This window comes from Notamacropus eugenii, chromosome 1 (genome assembly GCF_028372415.1).
Source record: "Notamacropus eugenii isolate mMacEug1 chromosome 1, mMacEug1.pri_v2, whole genome shotgun sequence".
In the NCBI taxonomy this organism is placed as follows: domain Eukaryota; kingdom Metazoa; phylum Chordata; class Mammalia; order Diprotodontia; family Macropodidae; genus Notamacropus; species Notamacropus eugenii.
The window spans coordinates 612012139-612039599 of NC_092872.1; the positions used below are offsets into that span (position 1 = coordinate 612012139).

Sequence of the window (27461 nt, forward strand, 5' to 3'; positions counted from 1 at the left end):
AGTCACAGAAGTGGACTAAAACAAACCAGTGTTAATCAACTTTAATAAAGACTGGCCATACTGTTGATTCTCTGTGTATATGTGCTACATAGGTTAAGTTCATCTGTGCTAAATATTTGTCGTGCATGTAGTTAATATGTTAAAGCTTCTATATGTAGCATATATGTTAAACTTGTAAATCAATGGGCAAAAACCAGTGATCTCAGTTTATCTTTCACTTGAAAGTTTGTTCAGTTGCTTCAGTTGTATATGACTCTTTCTGAGCCTATTTGGGGTTTTCTTGTCAAAGATACTGGAGAGGTTTGCCATTTCCTTCTCCAGCCCACTTTACAGAAGAGAAATTGAGGCAAGCAGAGTTAAGTGACTTGCCCAGGGTCACACAACTAATAACTATCTGAGGCCAGGTTTGAACTAAAGAATAGGAGTCTTCCTGGTTCTAAGCCTACGGCTTTATCCACTGTGCCACCCAAATGTCCATTCATTTAAAAGTACTAAGTTACTAAAGTACAGATGAATGAATGGATAGCCAGATAATGTCCATCTATGCATACATGCCCACACAGAGACAACAATACAGTCAATCTTCACTAAAGTTTAGAAGATTGCCATCAGAGCCCTTTATGCCAAACTGAGACCATATAAAATGCACAGGCTGTATGACACAGTGGCAAAAACCCTTGCCTTGGAGTCAGGGGACATGGGTTCCAATTCCAGGTCCTCCATTTACTAGTTTCCATGGCTACAAGCATCTTTGAGACTCACCTCCATTTGTAAAATGATGACAGGAAGCCTTGTACTATTAATTTTACAAGGAAGTTGTCAACTTCAAAATATTACGTGAAGATGTGTTATTTTTAAGACTTTTAATTGATCCATTAATTGTACATCAATATATACCCTGAGCCTGGTTCACCAAATGCAAAATTGGCACCAGCACAGTTTGTCTGCAGACCCTCCCAACTGTCCCCTCACTCTGAATGCTCTCTCCTCTCAAAGGTCATCCATTGCTCACATCTACCTTAGTTCCTGGCATCAGAAGTAACTTTATTTGGACTGAGGAACATGAAGCACCCTTTCCATGTGGTTTTAGGGCCTGAGATCAAACTGAGAGAGGAAATTAGGAGGGAGATGGAGCATTATCTACTTTATTTATGCATGTATATATATATATATTTTTTCATATCTTTACACACAATGGCTTTCAAAGCAAATCATTTTTACCTTGCACTGGAACCCACCCTGTCGTCACCCTATGTATGACCTAGGGCTCAGCATCTGGTGCACAGCCCATCTCACCCTGTGGCACGGTCCCCACTTGGTCAGGGAAAACAACCCTTTAAGTCCCTAAATGGAGCTTAAGAGCTTGCTCTTACTGCCTATACCTGGAAACAGAGAGGGCCTGGTACAAAAGAAACATATTCCAACCCTTGAAATGGTCCCTAACCTCAGTCCCCAAGAGCTACCCACCACCTTCTCTTCTGCATAAGCTTCCCATTAGCAAAGACCCCCAGCAGAGTTCCTCAGACAAAAGGTGGGGGAGTAAGGGAGAGGAAAGAGAGATCCAGGGGGGCCCTTCAGGAGTGGGAGCTCAGGGCATGGCGGGCTGAGTAGCGCTGTCGGGCATGTTTCTCGCAATACAACTCATCATCCACCCAGAAGTGGCCCCGCATCTTCAGGTTTAGCCCACAGTCCAAACAGGTATAGCAGCCAGGGTGTCGATACCGCCCATCCTGTATCCGTACAGCCTGGTTCCTGCAGGGGGAGGGAGGAACTGTTACTAACCAGTAACACCAACAATGCAGGAGGCGGTGAGTCGGATAAGGGTGATGTACCAGGAACCTATTCTTCTAGGGACTAATCTAACAATGGGGTAGGGAGGGGGCGGGGGGCAAAAAAAATTACAGAGGGAAACACTGGAGACCTGATTCCTTTACCCAAAGGGATTGTCATATTTGTCTATTGACAGCAATGCCCAACAGGGAAACCCATATTTACTGGTAGATCTCAAAATTGATTGTTGTCTCCCTCTCCAAAATTTCCCAGGACTCACAATAGAGAACAAGCAGCAACATTGCCCTGGCCCTTTCAGGGGCACAAACCCTGCCCCTCAAAACACATACAAACATACACACTGGCACACACCCACATACCCCCTAGTGATCTCGAGACTTCAGAGAAATGTAAAGGAATCCTCCCCAAAAGGGTTAAGCAGAGCTTGAAGTAGGGATTGGAATGGTTCTCTCACTTACTGAATCCACTTTCTACCCCATTTGAGAAGGAGATAAAGGACAGAAAGCACAGTAGAAAGGAATAGCTGTGAGAAGCATTCTAAGGGAGAAGAAAAAGAATTCAGAAATAAAGACCTTTGAAGAAAAAAAAATACTCATTATCTTGCATGTAAAGCTCTATGGATTTATGCTGTTCAAATTATTTTCACATCTATCACTCACATCTATTTGCCTTTTAAATCTGACATGGCCCCAACCATGTCAAGTACCCAGACTTCTCGTACATTACTTCCACTCTCAAATTACACAGTCCCACTCAGGATGGCTTTCTTACTGTCACTCACACATGACACTCCCATCTCCCACCTTTGTAGCTTTGCACAGCTGGTCCTTCATACCTGGAATGCATTCACTCTTAGAGGGAATTCCTGGTTTCCTTGGAAACTCAGCTCAAATGCTACCTCGTTACACAAAAAAGCTTTCCTGATCCCCCCAGGGGCCAGTGCCCTTCCCATCTCCACCAACTCCACCAACCCAGCCTCATCCACTCAATCACTAAAGTGCAGTTCTGACCACGTCACACCCTTCTTCAAATGCCAGTGACCCCCTGTTACCCCCAGGTCTTAAAGCTCTTCCTTAACCTGGCTTCCTTCAAGGCTTGGCTCAATGCCACCTTCTTCAGGAGGTCTTCTGAGTTTCCCCAGCTGCAAGGGCCACTAAGGTTACCACTTACTGTCTGCATCTTGTAAGCATTCACTTACGTACCTATTATGGCCCCCATTAGGCTGCACTCCTTGAGAACAAGGCCTGTTTCTTCCCTTCTTTGGATCCCCAGGGTTTATGATAACGCTTGACACTTTAGTATATGCTTGCTGATTGACTGATAATCTATCCCTCTGAAGGAGATGGAGAAGGAAAAAGGAGAAGACAAGGTACTAGAGATGTTCCCTCAGAACTGAAGTTTTCAGGGCTAAAAATTATCCTTGAAAACAAGTGGGTCTTTCTTCCAGCTTTGCCTCACCCTATATCAAGTCCCAAGGTTGAGGACATCAATGGCCATTTTTAAGAGGCCAGAATGGCACCCTGACTCTCTCTCTAGCACAAGGGTCTGCCCTATCCTGGGACCACCGTCCAGTTCCCCAGCCTCCACTTTCCAGCAGCCACTCACGTGATGCTGGTACTGCATTTTTCACAGGTGTGAAGTCTGGGTGGTGTGGTCTGGGCAGCGCCAGCTGGCCGGGAGGCCAGTGGATTCAATGAGCTGGGCAGGTAAGTAGAGGTGCCATCTACAGAAGAAAGACAGAGAATTTTCCTTCATTATCTAATGTCCCAAACCCACCTCCCCAAGGTCATCCATTTGAACATTAAATCATATACACATATTGCCTTATATCCTTGGCCTCCTGAATGTCTCTACTTTGCATTCAAGGCCCTCTACAATTCCACCAAAGTCTACATTTCAAGGCACGTCTCCTACTGCCCCTTTATGTAGAGCTATGATTATATTAATATAGGTTGTTCTTTGAGAGTTACTTAAAGCACTGAGAAGTTAAATGACTTGCCCAGGGTCATACAGGTGGTGCAGTGGTTAGGGTTCTAGGTCTGAAGTCAGAAAGACCTCAGACACTTACTATTAGTGTGACCCTGAGCAAGTCACTTAACCTGTGCTATCCCAGTTTTCTCATCTGTAAAATGGGGATTATTATAGCACCTACCCCTCAGTGTCGTTGTGAGCATCACATAAGAAAACCATTTTAAGGCACCAAAACATAGTAAGTGCTATGTAAATGTCAGCTATCGTTATTATCATCATCATAAGTACTTATTATTACTATTATGTCAGAGATCAGTCAATAAACATTTATTAAGCCCCGACTAGGTGCCAGGCTCTGTACTAAGTGTTGGTGATACAAAAGAGGCTCACCATCACATGGAGGCCACGACAAACAAATACGTCTACACAAGCTGCCTGCAGAATAAATGGGAAATAACAGAGGAAGGCAAGAGAATTGAGAACGGCTGAGAAATGTTTCCTGTAGAAGATTGGATTTTAGTTGGGACTTAAAGGAAGTTGAAGAGGCCAGTAGGTAAAGATAAGAAAGAAGAGCATTGCAGACATGGAGGGCAACCAGAGAAAATGAAAACTGGAATGTGTTGTCTGTGAAATGGCCAGGAGGTCGGCGTCACTGGAGCAAAGAGTATGTTTCCAGGAGTATGAAGACTGGAAGCGGGAGCAATTAGGTTATGAAGAGCTTTGAACAACAGAGGATTTTGTATTTGACCTTAGAGGAGATAGGGAGCCACTGGAGCTTACTGAATGAAGGAGATGATGTGGTTGGACCTGCGCTTTAGGAAAATCACCTTAGAGGTTGAAGGGAGGATGGATTGAAAATGGGAGAAATTTGAAGCAGACTGACCCACCAGCAGGCTAGTGTAGTAATCCAGATGTGGGTTAATTAAAGTATGCACCAAAATGGTGCAGTGTCAGAGAGAAGGGAGAGCATTTGAGAGATGGTGCAAAGGTGAGATCCACAAGCAATAGACTGAATATGGTGGGGTGAGAAATAAGGAGGAGTCCAGGACTACTAGGTTATGAGCCCGAGGGACTAGGAAGACAGTTTAGTTTATTTTTGTAAGGGAAAGATAATGAGTTCCATTTTGGAGATATTGAGTTTAAGATATCTACTGGATATCCAGTTTGAGATATCTGAGAGGCAGATGGAGATGTGAGAACAGAGGTCAGTGAAAGGTTAAGGCAGGAAAGGTATATTTGAGAATCATTAGCATAGAGCTCATAATTAAATCCACAGAAGTTGATTAGATATTAAGTATAGTAGAGAGGGAAGAAGAGAATAGGGCTCAGGACAGAACGCTATGGGACACCTACAGTTAGAGGGTGTGACCAGGATGAGGATCCAGTAAAGGAGACAGAGGAGTGCTCTGACAGGTAGAAGGAGAACCAGGAGAGAACCTAGAGAGAAGGGAGTATTAAGGAAAAGAGGGTGATCACTACTTTCAGAGGCTACAGAGAAGTCCAGGAGAAAGAGGACTGAGAAAAGGCCATTGGATTTGGCCATTAAGAGATCATTAGTAACTTTGAGGAGAGCAGTTTCAAAGGAATGCTGAGGTTAGAAGCTGGACTGAGGGGTAAAGCAGTGTGGCTAGGAAAGTGGAGGCACCTATTGTAGATGGCTTTTTCAACAAATTTGGCCACAAAGAGTAGAAGAGAAAAAGGACAATAATTTGAAGGAACAAATGAGGGTTTTTTGAGATTGGGGAAGACATGGGCATGTTTGGAGGCAGTAGGAAAAAGTCAGTAGACAGAAAGAGATTGAAGATAAATGACAGACTGGGAATTTTGGAGGAGATGGGACAGAATGGGATTACTTGTGCAAGTGAGGGGTTAGCCTTGGAAAAGGCTGTTTCTTCCTGCAAGATAGGTAGCCATAGGCAAATGAGTGACGAGATGAAGAAGAATAGGGACTTCATGGAAAATGGCCTCAAATATTTCTGTAAAATATAAAGCAAGGTTCTCAGCTAAGATGGTGGAGGGACTGGGAGCCATGGTAGGCTTGAGAGGGATGAAAAAGTTTGGAAGAGTCATTATAGAGAATGAGATAGTGAGTTGATGGAGAACGTATAGTAAGATTGTTTAGTAGCAGTGAAGGCCCAGTTGAGGTTGTATAATGTAGATCTACATGTAGTGAACACTGTCAGAACAGTTGCATGATTTTCTTCACTTTCATTAAGTAGTGCATGCATGTAGATATGAAGGTAGCAGATGGCAGGGTGATCAAAGGCTGAGGCTTAGCAGAATGAAATTGTCAATATGGTAAGGGGTCAGGGATTCAAAGAAGAGGAGAGCATTGAGTTGAAATGATTCAACAAGGGATCAAGATGGGAAAAAGTGAAGAGAGTGACCAGTGCAGGTTGATGGCCTGGAAGAGTAAAGAGTTGATAAGGGAAGGGAGAGGGAGAGGAGGAAAGTGAATAGATTATGTGCAGTTGAAGGGACTGTCTTTGTGGATTGTTTGTCCTTGGTTCCCCAAGAGGACCAATGACATCAGGAAGGTGATGTCTTGACTTGCAAGTGAATTGAATTTAAGTGAGGCAGGGCTATGCAAAGTCACCAGCCTCATTGTCTCCTCCAGAGCCATCTGGGTCCAACTGTGGGTGATGGCAAGATCAAGGGTAGGACCATCGTTGTGTGTGGCTGAATTGGGGTAGAGGAGTACGTCGTGGGAAGTGAGTAGGTTGAGGAACTAAGTTGTTAGGGTGTTTGAGGGAAAGTTTATGTGTATACTGAAGTCCTCAGTAGGAGGGCAAGAGTTGAAGAGAGAAAAACTGTGAGCCAGGCACCAAACTCATTGAGAAAGGAAAAGGAGTGACCTGGATGTATGCAGACAAGAGCTACCAGGATAGCAACTGAATAGTAGATATGAATAGCAAAATGTGTCAGATATTATGTTTATGGCTCTTTGGATCCCCCTTGACCCTTCCCCTACGTTGAGCACAAAGGGCCCTGGAGACTCCCTTCCCCAAACCCCAGGCCTTGCTCTGCCTTTACCTTTCTCCTCTGCCTCCAATGCTTCCTGCAGCATCCTGAAGGAACTGGACTGCCTTGGGGCAGTCCGAGCCTCCAGATTCTCCTGCAACATCTTGAAGACCTCAGAATCTTCCTCTAGGTAAGGCCCTCCCCCTTCAAAGTCCACACTGCGGAGAATGAGGCAGGAATCAGAGGAGGGTGATGAAGGGAGGAAGGAAGGAAGTTGGAATGGGGTGTGTGGTGGGGGGGAGGGGGTGTCAAGGGACCTAAAGGCTAGAGTGGTGGCCTGGGGCCATAGAAGAGGCACAAGCCAACCAGGAGAGACCCAGCCCTGCTCCTCCAATCCCACCCCAGGATCCCTACACTCCAACCTCCTCTCCCAGCTGCTAGCTGTTTTCTGGCCAAGCCTCAGCCCTTCGGCCCCATATACAACCCTTCCCCAGGCTCACCCTGCTCCCCGCCATACCTGCGCTTGGGGCTAGAGGATCGTTTGGGGCTAGAGGACTGGGAACCTCGGAACCCCCCTGGGGAAGGTGGCAGCACCCAGACCGCAGAGTCGCCAGCTCGACCAAGCCCAGCCTGGAGAAGAAAAGGAGAAGGCGGTGAGGGAGGAGCAGGAAGAGGATGGGTCAGTCAGGGCGAAGCACACCCCTTTCTCCTACTCAGCCCACGCGTTCTCCTGCTAAACACTAGAGGGCACGTCTTTCTCACTGACCAGGGAAAGGGACATTCTCCAGGTGCAGGGACGGATGACCTTAGAATAAGAGACTCAGAATGTCAGAGCACGAAGGGGCCTGGGACATTATCCCCTTCATTTTACAGAGGGGAAAACTGAGGCCCAGATAAGGAAAATGAGCTCGGGGGAACAGTGGATAGAGAACTGTACCTAGAGTCAGAAAGATCGGAGTTCAAATTCAGTCTCAGACATTTGCTAGATGTGTGACCTGGGCAAGTCATTTAATCTCAATCTGCCTCGGTTTCCTCAATTGTAAAATGGAGATAATAGTACACCTACCTCCCAGGGTGGCTGTGAGGATCAAATGAGGTAATGATGGTACAGTGTTTACCAGAGGGTCTGGCATATGGCAACTGTTTAATAAATACTTAGTTTCTCCCTTCTTTCCCTTCTTCCTACCTTCCCTCCCTCCTCTTTTCTTACTTCATCCCTCCTTTCTTCCCTTTTCTCTCCTTCTTTCTTTCTTCCCTTTTCCCTCTTTCCTTCTCCCTTTCCCACCCTCCTTCCTTCTTTCCCTCCTTTCCATCCTCATTCTCTAGCTTTCTCCCTTTTTCCCTCTTTCCTTTGTTCTTTCCCTCCTTCTTTCCTTCTCTCCTTCCTTCTCTCTTTCTCTCCTCCTTTTCTTCCTTCCTAAGGCTCACAGTGATTAAGAGTCTACCCAGGTCTCCTGACTGTCATTCCTAGATGCATTCTACCCCTCTACACACTCACTCTCTACAGCTGCAAAAAGGTCCCTCGTTTTTGTTCTTGAGCCAGAAGGGACTTTGAAGCCACCTAGTTCACCTCCCTCATCTTACAGTCAAGAAAGATGAGACCTGGAGAAATGAAGAAATGACTTGCCCAGAGTCACCAAGGTGGTGAGCTTTCAGAGGTGGGGATTTGAACCTAGGTTCTCTGATCTCAGAACTAGTGCCCCTTGCACTACATCTGATGGTTAGTGAGGATGAATGCTTTAATACCTAGAGTCTACTTGAACGCAATACATGCCTAAGCTCTGGGCTAGCAGGCCCCTCTAATGCTTTCTCTTTATAATATCTGCAGTTCAGGTTTACTCTATAGGCTATGGTGCAAATTAGCACCTGTTTATCCCCCTGTGAAACTGGCAGAGAGTGTACAGTTATCAGAGTCCTAGAAGGCCAAAGTTGCAAGGGACCATTTTGTCCAACCCCATTACTTCACAGATAATATCACAGAGGCAGGATTAGAAGTCTCCTAACTCTTAGGCCAAGTCCCATCCATGGTCATAAGTTGCCTCTAAGTTGCAGGTGAAGATCCTGAGTGGTGATGCATTGGTACTCCAGTTGTCTAAGGGTTGCTAGCCTACCAGGAAGTTGCTCAGGTTCTCTAGGGAAAAAGCCAAGATGAAAAGGACCTGGTTGTTTGTAGGGGCAAGGTAACGTAATGGAAAGAAATACTGCCTCTGGAACACATATAGTCAAGGGACCATAGGCAAGTCATTTAACTGCTCTGGCCTCAGTTTCCTCAAATGTGAAATGGGCATAATAATACCTCCAGGATTTAATTTCACAGGGTTGTTGAGGGGGGAAATGAGATCATTTTCACAAACTATAAGGCACTGTGTAAATGACAATTGTTCTTAAAGGAGAAAGAGATCGAGATAGGGTTGGACCAGTGTGGTCAGGCAAGGCTATGAGGGGTCTGAAGGGATGGATGGGCAGTGTTTGATAGAGGAGACTCTGATGTTATTTCAAGGGAGAAGGGAGAGACAAGAAGATTTTCCCGGAGGTGAAGAAAGATACTTGGGGCTTACATCCTGTCTGATTTGGGAGGGGCCAGGGCAAAGAGAGAGAGGGGGGATGCCTCAAGTCAGCCCATCAGAAAACAGAAGGGCTTTGATCAAAGTCACTCTTGTCAAGGCCACTTTAACCCGGGACACCTGTACACCTGAGTTGAACTCAAGATGACTTGAGGCAATGGGGTATTGTGGGAATAGAACTCCAGACTTGGAGTTAGAAAGACCTGAGTTCAAATTCAGCCTCAGGCACTTGCTAGCAATGTAATCCTGAACTAGTCACTTAACCTCTGGCTACTTCAATCTCCTCATTTGTAAAATCAGGGTTGGGGGGAAGGGGCTGGACTCCACTGGAACTCTAAGGCTCCTTCTGTCTCCAAATCTATGATCCTCTGACATCTCTTCTATAGCTGAAATTTAACATTTCTGATCTGCTAGATGGATGTGGAGTCAGTAAGACCTGAATTCAAATCCAGCCTCAGACACTTGCTATCTGTGCGACCCTGGGCAAATCATTTAACTTCTTACTGCCTCAATTTCCTTATTTATGAAATGGGGATAATAACAGCACCTGCCTCCCAGGGTTGTTGTGAGGATAAAATGACAGAATATTTGTAAAATGCTTAGTCAGGACCTGGCACATAGTAGATGCTCAATAAATGCTTCCTTCTTTCCCTTTCCTCCCATTTTACCTCAGTAGCACCTAGAAGAAGGCTTTGGCCCCCTTCATGCTGGCCCTTCTAAACCCTGGATGGACGCCTGCTCTCAACAGGTCGGATGGGAATAGGATGAGGACACCAAAAAGTCCCTCTCCCTCCCTTAGCTGCCCAGCACCAATGTCCCTATAGATTGTCTCAGAGCACAAATGGAAGCTTCCTTAGAGATCTAGCCCTGGTCCTCAATTTCCAGATAAGAAAACCAACCCAGGAGTGGATTAACTCAAGGTTACATGGGGCATTGGTAATAAAGCTGAGGCTGGACTGCAGCACTCTAAAATAACAGATGGAAGCTCCTTCCCCAGGAACATCCAACCACTCTTTCCCCCCAAATTCAGGTATAATTACAAGAAAGCACTACAAACATACTTTAACTTTAGAAACTTATTCCTTATAAGAGACCAGGACCCTGGGCCTTAACTAGGACAATAATAATACTCTTAACTATTTATTATTATTGATCAACGCTACCATTTGTACAGCTTTACAAATATTATCTCATGTGATCATCATAACTTCGGGACGCAGGTGCCATTATGGTCCCCATTTTACAGGTTAGGAGACTGAGGCAGACAGAGACAAGTGACTTGTCCAGAGCCGCAGAGCTAGTGTCTGAGCAGGATTTGAACTCAACGCTTTATTCACTACGCCACCACAAACTCTTCCTAGAACAAATAGATACTCTCCTCTATAGGAGAGAAGAGATAGGGTATTGCCCCATGAGGGAAAAGGGTGACCAAGATACCAATCCAAGGCATTGCTGAAGAGCAGGATGGAACAGGAGAGAAGTTTACCCCAGCCTACCATCAGAGATATTTCTACTTTGACTAATTATTCTCACTACCTAGGTGCTAAGCTTTATGATTTCTATATTGCTAAAGAATTGCAAGGATTGTCCTCTCACTTTATTGCTCTGGTTACCTCCTCTCAGATGCAGCTTTTTCTAGGACCCTGAGGTATCTCCTAGAACTCGTGACCTGTCTGGGGTAACCCTCTCCATAGAATCAGCCATCTCTCCCCATCTCACCTATTCAGCCTTAGCTTCCATTCTCCCTAATGGACAGCCTCTGACTTCTCCCAGGCTGACTTGCTCATCATCTCCCAATCCATAAGCTTCACCGCCACTATTATTCCTGCTCTCCCCTTGCACTTTTCACCACCCTGGTCTAAAATGTCTTCCTCCTTCTCTTCACTTAGCTTTCAAGGCTTACGTTAATTCCCACATTTTCCATGAAACCTCTCCTAACTCCCCACAGTGAGCTCTTGCTTCCCTGAACCTCTACTAAATTTAATATAAAAATCTTGAGAAGACAGAGCATGTCTTTCTGCTATATCCCTTCTGCATCATGGTGGGAATAGTCAGTAATCAACCATCTGACCAATCAAACTTTGACTAATCAAGTTTTACTCACAAAAGTCTGGCCCTTCTGCCCCACCCTTCATCCCCAGAAACCCTCTGCCCCGTGGGAGGCCAGCTCTGGGGGCTAGCAGCTAGACACAATCCCCCTCACCCCAGCAGCTGGATACTATATGTCTCACCCCCAACAGCTGGAGTCCATTCCAGTAGCACCCATGCCCTCTCTCTAAGGGGGCTTGGGCTGTAACCAGGCAAAAGGAGAGAGGTAGGAGAGGTGAAGAGGTGGAATGCATATGTGAGGAGCCTATATAAAATCAAAGCCCCATCCCAGGATGCCAGGAGAAGTCAAAACTATTAAAAAATAGGGAAGCAGAGTAAAAATGAGGAAGAACAGGCCTTGTAGCAGGGGGTGGGGAGTGCAGGGAGGGGGAGGGGGATACCACTTGGAACAGGGGAGGAATTTCTCAGGGGATGGAGTGGGAGCCAAAGGGAAACAACCCAACAGCAGCAGCAAAACTATTTCAGTCTCAGCCCAAGAGAAACACAAAAGGAGGGAGGAAGCCAGCAAGTGTGGGGGCTGAGGCTTTCGGGAATTGAGAAAAACCGAGGGGAGGCACTGAACGGTGCTGGTACCAGAGCATCAGTCCCATGGGGGCAAAACTGCCGGGAAAGGATAAGCATCCCTCCTCCTGAGAAGTGAGCAGCTGTGCCCAGGAAAAGGAGAGTGGCCCTTTCTTCCCCAGAGGGCTGCGCCAACCCCCAGGATCCCAGGACGAGGAGGGCCTAGATGCTGCTGAAGCAACCCCCAGCATCCCGCCAATCCCATCTCCTCCTTACCTGCTTGCTGCTAAGATGGCCCCGAGAGGTCAGGTGTTCAGAATAGACAGAAGCAGGGGAATATGATAAACTCTGGAAACTGAAACAGAAAAAAAGAGAAATGTTTGACCCTGTTTCCCTTATCAGAGGCAAGGGTTAAGTAAGGACAATGGCCGCCCATACCCCCTACAAGAATTTAGGAGAAGGGGCTGGAAACAGGGGTGTCTACTGGTGACTAAATTAGAGGGGTGGGGGAACCTGCAGCCTGGAGGCCATATGTGGCCCTCTAGGTCCTCAAGTGCAGCACTTTGACAGGTGAAGGGCTGCACTTGAGGACCTAGAGGACCACTTGTGGTTCCCCACCCATGGACTAAAACAACAGAGGTCTCCAGCCAGTTAAATGTGAAACTGGACCCAGGTGACCCACGTCCCATCTCTCACCTGCTGCTGTTTACCACCTCTCCTGGCAGGGTGTGGGAGCTGGTAGGGGGTGGGGTGGAAAAAGAGCTTCGGGATGGTGGAGGGCTGAGGGAAGCTGGGCTGGAGTAAGAGGATCTCAGTGAGGTCTGGCTCTCAGTTCTAGTCCTCATGGGGTTCTGAAGGGAGAAAAGATACCGTGAGGGAGAAGCATTTCAGGCAATAAGGCCAGGGATGGGGAGTGGGATGTCTTACCTGGAAACAGGAAGCCAGTTCCAGAGAACTCCCACCATTGGTTTGGCCAGGAGAAGATGCCCGAGACCTGGGGAATGGGGAAAGAAGGAGAATGATGGGGAGAATCTTAAAATACCAAAGCCAGAGGTTTGGGGTTTGTTTTTTGTTTTTTTTCCAAAATAGTTTGCCTAGAGTCACACAGCTGGTGTCAGAGGGCACATTTGAACTCAGGTCTTCCTGACTCCAGGGCTGGTGCTCTATCCAATGCACCACCTAGATGCTCCTAGAGGGGCTCTTAACGGTTACACACCTAGAGCTAGAAGGGGACCTGAGGGGTGAAGTCCAACCTCCTATTTTGCAGATGAGGAAACTGAGACCTGAAACAGTGAAATGATTTGCTCAAGGTCATGCAGGAAGAGCTGAGGTGGAAACCCCCTTAATCTCACATCCCATGCCCTTCCACCGTTTCACATTGTGTCCCATCATTTGGTCTGACCCTCCACCAGAGGCCCAAGTGGTTGGTTTCTGCCTGTCTGAACTTTCACTCTTAGCTGCTGAGTAAACTTTTTGAGAGCAAGAGTTGAGTTTTATTCACCTGTCCCTTTTTTCAGCCCTGTAGGGTCTCCAGTGTGGTATGCGGCTGAACAAATATTTGTTGAATTTGAAATGACCACTTATGCTTTTATTGATGAGGAAACCGAGAGCCTGAAACTGAAAGGGACTCTCCCAAGGTCACACAGCCAGTTAGTGACAGGGCTGGGGGGAGCCCAGGTCTTTCTGATCCCAGTTTTTGATGATCTTTCCTTCCTCTCCGATGTATAGCCCTGTCCTAAGAAGACTTTGACCAATTTCTGGTCCAACTCAGTGGTGTGACCGAGTCCCAAGCCCTCAATCCTAGAAGTCAGATTTCAAAGGAAGTAGGCTTGCCAGGGTGGGGAACCTCTTGTCATCCTTATCTGTATAACAGGGGTGCCAGAACCCATCCTGTGAAGTTCCTGTGCTGCTTCTGAGGGTTGAGTAAGACCACATAATAGCAAGCATTTACAGAATGCCTTATAGCTTGCAAAGCACTTTAGATATATTATCTCACTTGATCCTTACAATAACCCTGGGAGGCAGGTGCTATTATTATCTCCATCTTACAATTGAGTAAACTGAGGGAGACAAAGGCCCCGGGTCACACAGCTATCGTGTCTGAAGCAGGGTTTGAACTCGGGTCTTCCTGACTCCAAGTAAGCTCCCTACCCACTGTACAACCTGGCTGCCTCTATATGCATGCAAAAACAGTCTCCAATGCTCCCTTGATATGGGGGGTTCCATAGGGCAGTGCCAACCATTAGGTAATACCAATTCTCTGATCTGGATACCCCTTCTAGATCCTTCCCTGGGTTTAGGAACTGGTTTTGAACTGAAAACTGGAAGTCATTAAGGGGCCAGGAGCTCAGCCAAGGATAAGAGATGGGGGTGGGGTGTCCAAGGGAAACTAGGAAGAGATGGGAGGAGGAAGGAGGTGACCCTCCGCTACCACCACTGCCTTGTCCTAGGCACCACCACATAAATTCTTAGATGTCTGGCCACTCTGTGGGAAAGTTAAAAGAAACCTCATTTACCACTCCACATTCTAGCCTTTAGCCACTTAAGGGAAGGGGGAGAAAGGAGAATCAGGAAAAGGGAGTTCAGGGCACTGGGCCCAACAAAGAATATTCCCTCTGCCCTTTCTCTGCTTCAGAGTTTCAGAATCCCACAGAAGTGAGCCCCAAGACAGAGGAGGGTGGAAACAGGTTAGAAGGGCAGAGAACTGTGTTCAGCAAGAAAGGGGGAATTTGCCACAGAGGCCTTGACCTGCCAGGTGTTGCGCTGGAGTCCTCAGGGACTTGGCTGCAGTTTTACCAACCCTGGTGGGGACTGGAGGGGGAGGCTAAATCATGTTCTCAACTCCCCCACCCCTATTCGGCCTGTTGCCTGCTGTGGATTTTGGTCCTATTCCCAGATGCCATGAGGCCCTTCCCGTCCTCAGGAACCACTTCTGTAAACACTTACAGCCTAGAAAGGCATGAAGGAGTGGCCAGAGGAGGGCAAGGATGGCAGCAGTAGAAGGGCATCTGATCTACCAGATTTGGCCACCCAATGCCAACTTTGGCCCAGTCACCAATGTCCCCTGGAGATTATAGCTTCTGGCACCATGGAGGCATAGAAGGACAGGCCTGTACCCTCTCCAAATGAGAAAAGCCCAAGGAGACAATACAACGGAGGCCATGACTCAGGCCAAATGGAGCTCCTCCCAGAGGTATCTCTTGCTTGGGGATGTTTCTACATTCCTGATCTCTGAGTCACTAGGACACCCAACCCCAGAGAGCCACCTGTCTCCCCCATAAGCCTTGCCTTCAGGCTCAACATCCCACCATACCCACAGTTCTGCCTTGAACTTGGAAGGTGCTAACACCAAAGTCAGGGTAAGAGAGAAAAGAGATTAGAAAGGAGCAAAGACAAAAGAGGGAGCTAGGACAGGGAGTAAAACCTCTGCAATTCAGATCCTCTCCCCTACACCCCTGCCTAAGTGGTACTGCTCCATCTCAGAGGTGCCAAGGGGGATCCCGGCTCAGGAGAGACACCAAACCACAGCTGCTCCCCCTTGCCCCTGAGGAGCCCACATGTCCCGCCCATGCTCACACCCTGCACACTCCTAGGAACCAGTCAAACCTGGGCAACCAGGTGCCTGATGCCAACTCGCCCTGCCCTGCCCATAGCTGCACACCTAGATCGGGAGCACCCACCCTCCAGTGAGCTTACAGAAACAGAGGTGCTCACCCAACTTCCCTACCTCCTTCACCCTCTGACCACAGGACATCCTGGAGTCCCAGTACTGCCCCTGCTCAAAATCTCACTCCTAATGCCTAATGAGGCATCCACTCTAAGCCTCATGGGAGGACCTGGGGACCATGCCAATGATACTTGGTTAAGAGGAAGACACTAATTATTAGGTAAAGAGGGACCCATAAACTACCTGTCCAGCTGCAACCGCAGAGGGGACGGGCTCAGCTTGATCTTACTCTGGGCCTCAGCATGAAGCATGCTTCCTGCATTTTCCCCATTGATGGCCACAATCACATCACCAGGTCGGAGGTCAGCAGCTTCAGCTTTTCCTCGTTCCGTCACCTTCAGAGGATGAGCAATCATGGGTCAGAAGTGGCTCTGTTTAGTGTGGGGAGGTATTCCCTACTCCCCCCTCCTCAAACTGTAAAAATTGTCTATGACATCTCCCACCACCACATTCTGAATGTCTTTTCCTTTCTAGGTATCTATCCTATGTCCTATTTCTCAAGGCCTTCTCAGCTGACCCCACTTCAGCTGATGAGGGATAGTTACATTTCCAAAGGACCTAATTTCTAATGGTGAAATTTCAAGCACAGTGATACTTTTGGCCAATAGCTCCCCTGAAACTTGCAAATAAGACCACTCACCTTGCACCCAGATCTAGCCCTGATCTCTAGGCCTTTCACTGTAATAATAACCCCAGATGGTTACCAATGATTAGGGGGAAAGGGAGGAGGAGGAGGAGGAGAACAGGCCCTATAGTTAGACACTTGTAATTCCTGGGTAGCCTGGACCAAAACACACACTCACACCCTTTATTCCCATGGCAATACCATCCCTCCCCCTCAATCATTCCCAGATATGCATTTTTAAAAAGTAGGTAAGTCTTTCAGAGTGAGGGGGGAAAGGGACAATCAGGTGTTTGTTCTCGATAATAATAGCTAACGTTTATATAGCGCTCTAAGATTTGCCAAGCACTTTACCCAAAATATCTCATTCGATCTTGATGCCAGTTTGCCCCCATCCTCGCCCCATAGGAATCACTGATTCCTTACCTTGGAAACTACAATGGGCATGTGGAAGTCTCTGCCTCCAGTGATGCGGAAGCCCCAGGGTGCAGGCCCCATTACGTCTACAGTCAGTGCCATGTCTGAGACCGGAAAGAAATAAACAAGATGGGGGAGGCAATAGTAATGGCCCAGCCACGGGAAACAATCATACGGAGGTTGTGGGGTAAGGGGAGAGGAAGTGACTAAAGCCACTGCAGAGGAACAGTTTCACTGCCCCCCCACTCCCACTGTGGGAGGAGGTGATTGAATTTCTCCCTCCTTGTGTCCTAAGAACTAGAGACTCCCAGGAAATCAGCTGCTCAAGGTAAGTGGACTGATATGTCTTGGAGAGTAGGTTCTGAGTGGGGGGAACCACCACGGTTTCCTCTTTCTTTGATGCAGTGTGGTCATACCCTATGAGAATCTGGTCTGTAAAATCTACAATATAACCTATTTCCTTTTGCCACTCCCACATTTAAGGAGGTAGGGGAAGAGGAAGAGGTGGTGAGAGAACCCAGAACGAGGAGGGGGTGGGGACAGGACAGAAACCCTAAAAGGCCTAAAAGATGCTCATGCATGTGCCCCTGCAGGCACTCTGTGGACCCCACACTCAGCAGGGCTGGAATCACAAGTAAGAGCCAAAGATGATGATGTCTGAGTAAGAAGATCAAGTAGGGCTGTCATTTCTCAGATGAAGGAGGACAACATGCCCCCACTACCTATCAACCATACCCCTTGGGGTGGGGGTGGGGAGTTGGTTGCCCTTACACCAGCTGTGCTATGGTTTTAAAAAAAGCAAACCCTGCTTAGTCCTTTGATATGCCAAGAACACTCAATACTTAGTGCTAGCCAAGCTACAGGAGGCAACCTGCTCTTGGAATCAACAGACAGGCCTGAGAGTGGGGTTCTGGGTGCTCTAGGGTGGTGGCTGGCAGGACAAGGGATGGGCATCCTTTTCTTCCTCTTCCCTTTCATCGGGAGAGGAAACTTTTCCAGAAGTCTTGCCTTTCAGAGACTTTTCTGAGCCTTCAGTTCCCAAGATGGGATTGGACAGGAAATGTCTGTGCCAGTCTGAGGATACCACCCTGCCAGATACCCACCCAGACAGGTTCTAGGCACTCTTTCTTGCATCCTGTCCATCTAGGCTGGAGCATTAAACCTCTGCCAGAAGCAGAGCTGGACAAGAAGACAGAGCAGCAGACACAACCAATACAGTTCCCGTACCCCATAATTTATCCCATGAACCCTAGAGTGCCCAGCTTCTTTTTGAGAACAATACAAGATACATAAGAAGAAAGGAGTCCTGCCTTACTCTTTTCCTAGAATAACTTCCTCTCCTACCCTCTCACCCCCCCCCCCAATCTCAAGCACATTACTGGGGGCTCTCTGCTCCTCTTCCGCCCTTGACCCCTTCTCTCAGGACCCCAGAGTCTGACTTTCTGACTTTTTCACCTCACTTCATCTGGGCTCCACATCTTGCCAAGGAACCAAAGCCAGCCAGCCTCATGATGACAGCGCTCTTAAGGCAGCTGTGAGATAGTGGGAAGGCACTCAGCTGGTCTTCAGACCTTTGAGCTGAGTGGACTCTGGCTCCTTGGCTTTGATCGAAGGAGCCAAGACTGGCTTCCGTTCACTTTCCCGGCGAATTTCCCCAGTTAGGATGACTTCCCCATTCCTGGGGCCAAAGTACCTGGCAAGTTGGAACTGGGCTGTTTTAGTAGGATGGAGGCTCCTACCCACCCAGAGGATGGGAGAACAAGGTCTGGTGGGCTGAGGAGTTTGGGGAAAGAAGAAAAGGAATAGGAGAGAGACCAGTAAAGAGAAGGAAGATGGGAAGAAGGATAAGTGGAGTCGGGGGTGGGGTGGGGGTGGGGAGTGGAGGGGGAGGTGGAAGAAAGATGGGGAGAGCCTAGATGGAATGCAGGGATGAAAGATGGGGGCCGGGGGCGGGGAGAATAGAAGAGAGCAGGAGTGAAGAGATAGGGGAAGAAAATGGGGAGACAGGAGCAGGAGAGGGGGTCGGGGGTGGAATGGGAGACGGCGGCAGGAGAGGAGAGATGGTAGCAGGAGAGGGAGGATGGAGGCATGAGCGGGGGAAGGAGTGAGGAGGTAGGGGTAGGAGAGGGCAGCCGCAGGAGGGCACAGCCAGGATTACAGGAGAGAGAGAAAAAGGCACAGGAGAGAGAGAAAAGGGCGCAGGAGAGGGCAGATGCGGGGGCCAGAAGATGGTGTGGGGGTCAGAAGACGGTGCCGGGGCCAGAAGACTGGAGACGCTGTGGAAAGAAGGCCCAGGGAGGCGAGGATGAGGAACGGGAAAGAGCAGGTGCTGGTCCCCTAACCTGTACGGGCTGGGCTGTCTTCACCTGACTGGCTCGGGCAGCCGGGGCTGCCAGTCTCCCTGGTACAGGACGTGGGGCGCAAGGGGAGGGAAGCGCAGGCAGCCTCTGCTCTCACCGCCGCCGCGGCTCGTCGGCTCTGGGGAGAGTCCGCCTGGGGCTCCGGGAGGTGCCTCCGCCCATGTGATCTGGGGCCGCCCCTGTAGTGCTGAGCTGCGCCCCGAGCCTCCTCCCAGACCAGCCAAAGCGCTCGGGTCGCTGGCCTCGGGGCTGTGCCCCGGTGTGAGGGGAGGAGCAGAGGGGGGCAGCCACGCCCCCTCCCACCTCTGCCTGGGGGGTTCTCCCCCTTTTCATTCCAACTAGTCCTCAGCCTCCGGCGATGCGCGCTCCTTCCGAGGACGCCCACGCCTGGGTTTGAGCCCACCTCCGGCTTTACTCCAAAGGCTGCCCTTGGAATAAAGACCCCAAATCTTGTAAGAAAACCTGAGGCTTCAAAGGCCCCCTTTCCCTCAGTCCCGCGTTGTGCTCCGTACTCCTCAGCTCACCTTCTTTTCCTCTCACCCCATTCCACCTAAAACTGAGGCTGGCCAGGTCCAATCTTCTGCCCCTGTGACCGTCTGAGAGGGCAGTGGGCTGTGAATGTGGCTGCGACTGGGGCCCCGGGAGTCCTTGCTACTTCTTCTGGACCGTTCTCAGTTCAGGCGCTGACCAGATCTCAAAATGAAGGGTTTGACGTGGTGGGAAAGACTTGGGCTTGGAGTCTGCAAAGACCTGACGCATTCCAGTCCCACCTCAGACATTTAATGGTTGTGCGACCGTGGGCGAGTGACTTAAACGCCTCCGCGCCTCAGTTTCCTGAATTTGAAAAAGAACAACAATAATGCCTGCCTCACAGGTAGGCATTATTATTGTTGGGAGGTTCAAGAGCTTACTCGGATAAAATGACTTTTTTTTTTCAAACCTTAAAACACTAAATAAATGGCAGCGCTTGCTAGCGCTCCCCACTCCCTACTGTCGGTTAACTGTCAGTGGCACCTCTGATACCAATGATTGGGCAGTTGGCTGGGGAGGGGGAAAGGTTCAGGATACAATGGAAAGAGGTAAGGACCTGAAGTTCATTCCAACTCCCCACCCCCACCCCTAGAAAATTTATGTGACTTTAAACAAGTCACTTAATCTCTCTGAGTCTCAGTTCCCTCATCTGCAAAATGGAATACTTGGTACTTCATACTTCACAGGACTGTTGTTGGAAGGTCCTTTGTACAACCGTAGAAATGTGATGCTGCAGTCAAAAATACCGATGAGATCTAGAATTGCACTAAGAGAAGTATAGTTGTCCTCAACAGGGATGTGATAATCCTACTATACTCTGCCCTCATGAAATCTCATCGAGGGTATTATCTTCAGTTCTGGGAGTCACAGTTTAAGGACACTGATAATCTAGAAAGTGTCTGGGGAAGCAACCAGGATGAGGAAGGACCCTGGGTCCATGTCTCCTGAAAATTGGCTGAAGGAACTGGGCATATTCAAGAAAAGATTTGGGAAGAGAAGGGGACACACGATAGTTGTCTTCGAGGATCTGAAAGGCTGTGATGGGGTGGCTGAGTGGCACAATGAATTGAATACCAGCTCTAGAGTCAGGAGGACCTAAGTTTAAATCCAGTCTCAGGCTCTTACAAGCTGTGTGACCCTGAGCAAATCACTTAACTCTGATTACAAAAAAAAAAAAAAGTCACGTGGAGGAGAGATTAGATGAACAGTTTGGCGCCAGAGAAAGACCGATTAGATTGTAAATTCTGTCTTTTGCCTTTCTTTGCATCCCCCAAACTTGGCACAGTGCATGTCACATAGTGGGCACTAAATAAATGCTGACTGACCAACTAAGAGGGCTGAACCAGGACCAATGGGGTAGAAATGGCAAAGGCACAAATTTAAATCTGATAGAAAAAATTTCCTAACTAATTAGGGCTACTCCAAAGTGGAGGGGATGGCAGTGAATCCTCTTTCCTTGAAGGTCTTCAAGCAAAGTGTGAACAACCATTTGTTTTGTGCTAGGGCTTCTCTCCTGGCATGGGTTGTACCAGATGGTGAAGTCCCATCTGTCTCTCAAATTCTACAATTTTTGTATTCTGGACAAAGCTGTGAAGAGTTTCAATTACAGGGAAGGATCTTGGTTCCCCAAGGTCCCTAACATGTAAGCAGGGAAAAACTGCCAATCAGGCTTTCTAGCTTTATTCTCCAATAAATCCATGCATGAAGCATGCCTCTTTCCCATAAAATGTTTCTCTGCAGCCAGACTGGTCCTCCTTCCTTCCCACTTGGTTCATCCTGGCCTCTGTATCTCCCCAACAAGACTGCCCTTCCCCTCCTCCTAGCATATCTGAATCCTGCTGAAACTCCAACGCCTAGCTCAAGGCCCATTGCTTCCCTAGAGAATATGGCTTATCTCAGCAACTAGATTGAAATCTTCTAATGGGCAGAGACCCAGTTTTAGGCTTCCTTTCCCACATAACCTAGGTTAGAGCCTTGAACACTGTAGACATAAAAAAAAAATTTGATTAATGTCAGAGAACAATTGAATGTTAGAGTTGGAAAAAATCTCAAGAGATCTGATCCAACCCCCTAACTGTGCAGACAAGGAAACTAAGGTCTTGAGGGAGATTGACTTATCCAAGATCAATTGAACAACTAGTTTTTGGCAGAGACAGAACTAGAACCCAACCCTCCAAACAATTTATACAATAACAACAGCGTTGTAAAGAAAAACAACTTGAAAGATTACTATAATAACCAATCTCAATCCAGAAGACTGATGATGAAACGGTTACCTGCTCCCTGATAAAGGTGATGGACTCCAGGTGAGAATGAGACAAATGGTCAAAGTGAGAATTTGTTTTGCTTGACTATGTATATTTGTTTTTCTTTTTTTTAATTAGAGAGAATGGGAAGTAGGGAGAGGGAACTTAGGGATAGTGTAACCTCCCCCAAAAAAGAAAAGAAGGTTACAGAAGCATTTTTTAAATGCACACAGAAAAGGAGAAAAGACACATGGAATCATAGACAAGAAAGAAAGCTTTGACAGTTACATGTTAAATTTATTACTTATTTTAAAAAAAACTATATCATAGGGATTCACAGTTTTACATAAAATCTTCATTTTCTGCTCTATTATGTATATAGAAATATCCATTTGTCTGGTGTATATCAAAAATTGAACAATAAAAAATGAAAATAAAATAACCCACTTGACACTTAACTAGCTGTGTGACCCTGGGCAAATCACTTAACCCAGATTGCCTTGCAAAAATAAAACAACTCAACCCTCCTGACTCCCAGTTTAGTGCTTTTTTTTTTATGACCCCACTACAAGTAGCTAAGTAGTACAGTAAGTAGGACATTGGAGTTAGAATCAGAAGAACCTGAGTTCAAATCCAGCCTCAGACACTTAAAAGCTGTGTGACCCTGAGCAAATCACTTAACCCTGATTACAAAAAAGGGGGAAGGTGTGGGTGATGTGGAAAAGGAATTATGTGAATGAGGAATTAAATGAAGAGTTTGGCCCCAGAGGAGGACTGATTAGATTGGACGTTCTTTGAGAGCAGGCACTGTCTTTTGCTTTTCTTTGTATCCCCACAACTTGCCTCAGTTTCCTCATCTGTAAAAAGGGGATAACAATAGTTACTACTATTATTATTTGTTGTGAGGATCAGTTTAGATGATATTTGTAAAGCATTTTGCAAACCTTAAAATGCTATTTAAATTCGAGCTACTAGCTGTTGTTTTATACTGTCTTCCTAAGTTAATTTGTTCCGTTGTTTCCCCTCAGCCCCCCTACATCCTCAAACGAAACAACACCTCCAAGGACCAAAGCACAAACAACCAAGATGGAAGCCAGCAATCCTAGAGCAAAAGGAAGCCTGTTATGGGAAAAAGGCAGGCAGCTGTCCACTGTGCAACCTTGGGTAAATTATTCAATCTCTCTTGATTAGTTGCTCTATCTGTAAAATTGAGATAATACCTTACCTTCCTATAGATAGAGGGCTGGACCAAAAGGCCTTCCCAACTAACTCTAGACTCTACATACATAGAAGACACAGAAGGAATAGCTTACAGGCAGAGCAGGGCCAATATGTCTGTGGGTTGCAGGCAAGGTTTAAGAATTGTCTCTCCTACTCCATAGGACAGTAGATAGATTATTGGTCTTGGGTGAGGAAGATCTGAGTTCAGATCTTGCTCAACACTCATAAGCTAGTGAGCATATGCAAATTATTTTGTCCCCTGGAGCCCCAGTTTCCTCATCTGTAAAATGAATTCAATAGTAGCCACTTCTCCAGGCCATTGAAAGGATTGGATAACATGTAAACTTTAAAGCACGAGTCAACATCAGTTGCTCCTATCTGGGTTGGATATGGACCTGCATGTGAATTCACTGGTGGAGATCTGGAGTTGATTGTCTGTGGCACTCATCACTTTCCAACAGTTCTTCCACACTCTAAAGACAGAAGTGATAGAGTTATAATTCAACGGTGTTTCCAGTGCCAGACGTATTGTCATACCACAACATTTTTTTAATTACCAGTGCATGCCTATCATGTCAAAACAAGAAAAGAAGAAAAAGAAAAAAAGGTTTTGTTATGACTTTTTTTTTTTTGGTTCTTGTTCAGAGCCAAGATTGAAATTTTTCTGAAGAGGAGGAACCTCCCTCAACCACTATGGTAGAACTTTGAATAGTTTTGGACATTAGCTTTTGCTGCAGACTTGATTGTGTTAAGGATTTCGATCAAAAATTACAAGGCAAAACAAGTGATGATAGGTGAAACTTACATTTTAGCAACGTCAATTTGATGACAAATAATGTTATTTGGGGACAGCTAGGTGTAGCAGTGGATAAAGTGCTGGGAATGGAATCAGGAAGACTCATCTTACTGAGTTCAAACCAGACCTCAGACACTAGCTAGGTGACCCTGGGCAGGTCACTTAACCCTATTTGCCTCAGTTTGCTCATCCATAAAAATGAGCTGGAGAAGGAAAAGGCAAACCACTCTGGTATCTTTTCCAAGAATATCCCAAATCCATGAAGAATCAAACACAACTGAAACAACTAAATAACAACAAAATGTTGTTTGAATCACAAGTAATATTAAGCTGCTTTAGTTATTATTTTATATTTTTATATATTTAGAGAATTCCTATGCTGTCAAAGGTTGAAACAAGAAGTGAGATCTCCATTCCCACACAAATTTGCAGTAGATATATTTTGTGAGTTCAAAGTACAGTTCCAGCACCTTTTTTCAGACCTCAGTGCAAATATGAAAGAAATCTCTATATTTCAAAGTCTATTTGACTGTGCAGTTGAGGAGTTTCCACCAAATCTTCAATTGCAAGTGTTTAATCTCAAATGTGATGACATGCTAGAGGGCAAACATCAGAGAATCTAATAAAAACTGTAAATGCCTTCTAGTGGATTAATATGTGCAATTAAAATCATCTGTGTGGGGATGGATGTCAGTATTTGGCCATACCTGGGCCAGAAGATATTTTCAAAGATGTAATACATAAAATCACATTACAGATGAGCATTTGTAACTGATTTTGATGACAGAAAATACCAATTTGAATTTTGATTAAATGAAATGTTCCCCCTCCAAAAAATGTTCTATTCTTATCATTAGGAGACCTGTGTTACAAAAAATGTACTCAATTATTATTGTCATATTTTGAATTTCATCAAGAAATTTTGGAAGTTTGTTTCCTCTCATTATATAATAAGTACCTACATAATATTCTTAATTTTGCCTCTATGCCTTAACAGAAAAAGTTTGCCAAATCCTAGAGTAGACTAATTCAGATATGGTCCTGATCTGTAATTTATAGTCTTAGAGCATCAGACTGGGGCACCAAGGGGTTAAGTCACCTGCCCACAGTAATATGGTTATTATAGGACTTGGACCTAGGCCTAGCGCCTTAAAGATCAGTCTTTTAATTATGTTAAGTTGTCTAACTCGTGCTGTTTTGAATATTATTCCAAGTCTGGCCTTGATCTACTGTTGAGGAACACCCCAGAACCCAGGTACCTTCTCAATAGGGCAGCTGTAAAGGTGCTGAAAAAATCAACATTTTCCTGCCAGGCTGTGAGGCCAGAAATTATATCATCAAAATGAAAAGATATGTGACAGGTGGCTTGTGAACTGTGCTCCATGAACACTCATTCCACAGACCCCAAACTCTGGCCTTTTTGCTTTCAATAGGCAGACTAGCTCACAGATAGAATTCATAGGACCATTTGGTCACCTTATTTGTGATGGACAGACTGGGATTGATATAAGGCATCTATGTGTGCTGGGTGGATAAAGCCCTAGACTGAATTGAAACCCTGCCTCAGACACTGACTAGCTCTCTGACTCTGGGTAAGTCACTTAACCTCTTTCTGCTTCAGTTTTCCCATTTGTAAGATGAAGACCATTGTCAGCACCTATTTCACAGGGTTGTAAGGTTAAATGAGAATATTTGTAAATAACTTTGCAAATCTTATATTACTATACAAAGGATGTTATTACATGAAAATAGCTTCAAGGGCCCTGTTTTCCTTCACTGTGGTGTGTGTCTACAAGGTGTGTAGGTGCTGGAGGCTTCTCTGCTGCATGACTGACTCAGTCTCAGAATAAATACTTATGGGCCATGGAGAGTCACATTTCCCAGCACCAAAAATGTGCTCTTATTAAAAAGAAAAAACATCCTAAAGAATGCTCCTCACTTTACTCTCTGTGTGGTGACCCTTAAGGCTACCTACCCCTACCCCTACCTCTAGCCCAGGCCCAGGCCAGGGGGCACTACCAGTTTGTAGGTTGCTGTTTAAAGGAAATCTCATGTATTTCTTCTTTTATGTCTACGTTGGGTCATGTGAGAGGAGACAGACTGTACACTTGAGTTGGGGGACAGTGAGTGGTTAAGGAACAGGGATTACATCATTATTGGGGTCATGGTGAGGTAGATAGAAGGTACTGAGGTTGTGATTGATTTCATTCTTAAATTGTCTTGGGAGATAAAAGCATGTGAAAACACACACACACACACACACACACACACACACACACACACACACACACACACCAGATTCCTACCAGATTGTAGGGTCTCATTTCTGGAATTCAAAGCCCAAATGGGCACCACATGACTCATTCACTTTCCAAATTAAATACTGCTCCTCCCAACCCACCTGAAGCCTGGGGATTCCAAAGGCTACTGAAAGCTCTAAAAAACCTTTGAGATTTAGCTTAAGGGAGGGTGTGGTGGGACCAATATCCTGAGGTCCAGCCTCAAGCAGGTTAGGCTAGTTTTCACTTAAAAGGTATAGAAACTGTCCAGGAGACTTAATTGGCTCAGAGCATTAAAGGCTTGGCCAGTTGAAGTGGTTTCCTGGTGCCATAAATACAAAAACCAGAGCAGGTATAGTCACTTGACTCCTCCCTTTGGCTTATGACCCATGGATCATCACAGCCAAACCTGGCACTTGTGCTGAATCAATGTTATAGCCTCAATTAAAATATTTTCCCTGAAATATTTTACATAATTTCACATGTATAATCTATATCTGCTTGCTTACTGTCTCAGGGAGAGGAGAGGAGAGTGGAGGGGAGGGGAAGGGGGAGGAGAGAGAGGGAAAGAGAAGGATATTGGGACTGGATATTGAGAGGGATAGGATTTGGAACTCAAAACTTTAAAACATTTAAAAATGTTTAAGATGTTAAAAAAAAAAATCTTTCCCTTGATCTAAGCATCCTTTCCTGACTATGACTAATCTAATATCTTTTTTCAGTTTCTTCTGATCTTAAATCCAAAGTTCCTGTCTCACTTTGTTTTGCTCTTGAACCTGATGTACCAGAACTGGCCTGCTATAGAGGGGATACAGCTATGAAGGCACCAGAGAGCTATGATCAATGAACCCACCCTGAGCCCCATAAAAAAATCCCTTCCTGAACAGCCCATGACAAGGCCCTTGGTTTAGATACCTAAGGGACAGAGGTACAACCATAGGCTGGTCTACCTTTTAACCCTGCCATGACCGCTGGCCAATTTCTCAAGCTACAACTAACACACTCTCTCTCTCTGTCTCACACACAGACAGACAGACGGACACACACATGGAAAACATTATCAGCCGAATAATTATCGATGTCCTCTCATCTAGGGGAGTTTGATTGCCCCAGAATCCTTGAGGGTGGCCTTCCCTCCTCCTTCCATACTTTCAGGCTCCTCCCCAGTCATGCACTCATCTCTCCATGTTCCCCAGTCACACATGGAAGTTATCTCTGCACTATTCCTGTCAAATTGTGCCTCATCCTCTAAAGATGGAAGAGGGGGTAGTGGCAGCTGTGAACGTCAACCTCATGGCAGGGAAACCTCCTCTCTTAGAGAAAAGAACCAGTGGCCAGCCCCAACAAAAATGCCTCAGACTCAAG

General features: G+C 46.3%; 1 protein-coding gene across 5 annotated transcripts; it reads right to left on the bottom strand.

Annotated features, from left to right (window-relative positions):
* Positions 1–1129: 1129 nt before the first annotated feature.
* Positions 1130–19857, bottom strand: PDLIM2 (PDZ and LIM domain 2). Of its 5 annotated transcripts, none has more exons than XM_072634883.1 (10): positions 19548–19857; positions 16673–16767; positions 15808–15959; positions 12825–12891; positions 12594–12748; positions 12174–12252; positions 7241–7353; positions 6796–6941; positions 3397–3514; positions 1130–1752 (listed from the first exon to the last, which is right to left on the bottom strand). In XM_072634883.1, exons 2-10 carry the CDS (start codon positions 16763–16765, stop codon positions 1575–1577), a joined length of 1101 nt encoding a protein of 366 aa, XP_072490984.1. In that variant the 5' UTR covers positions 16766–16767; positions 19548–19857; the 3' UTR covers positions 1130–1574. The 5 variants fall into 5 exon arrangements, with proteins under 5 accessions (XP_072490984.1, XP_072490982.1, XP_072490983.1 ...); XM_072634881.1 differs by lacking the exon at positions 19548–19857 and adding an exon at positions 19006–19321; XM_072634882.1 differs by lacking the exon at positions 19548–19857 and adding an exon at positions 19030–19244.
* Between the last annotated feature and the right edge of the window lie 7604 nt (positions 19858–27461).

Bases quoted from the DNA above. Each gene is read 5' to 3' on its own strand.
- PDLIM2 (XM_072634883.1), bottom strand. From the start codon at position 16,765: ATGGCACTGACTGTAGACGTAATGGGGCCTGCACCCTGGGGCTTCCGC. The intron at 15,960-16,672 runs GTAAGGAATCAG...CATCCTCTGAAG, and splicing joins TGCCCATTGTAGTTTCCAAG to GTGACGGAACGAGGAAAAGC. The intron at 12,892-15,807 runs GTAGTTTATGGG...CCCATTCCCCAG, and splicing joins CTGCGGTTGCAGCTGGACAG to GTCTCGGGCATCTTCTCCTG.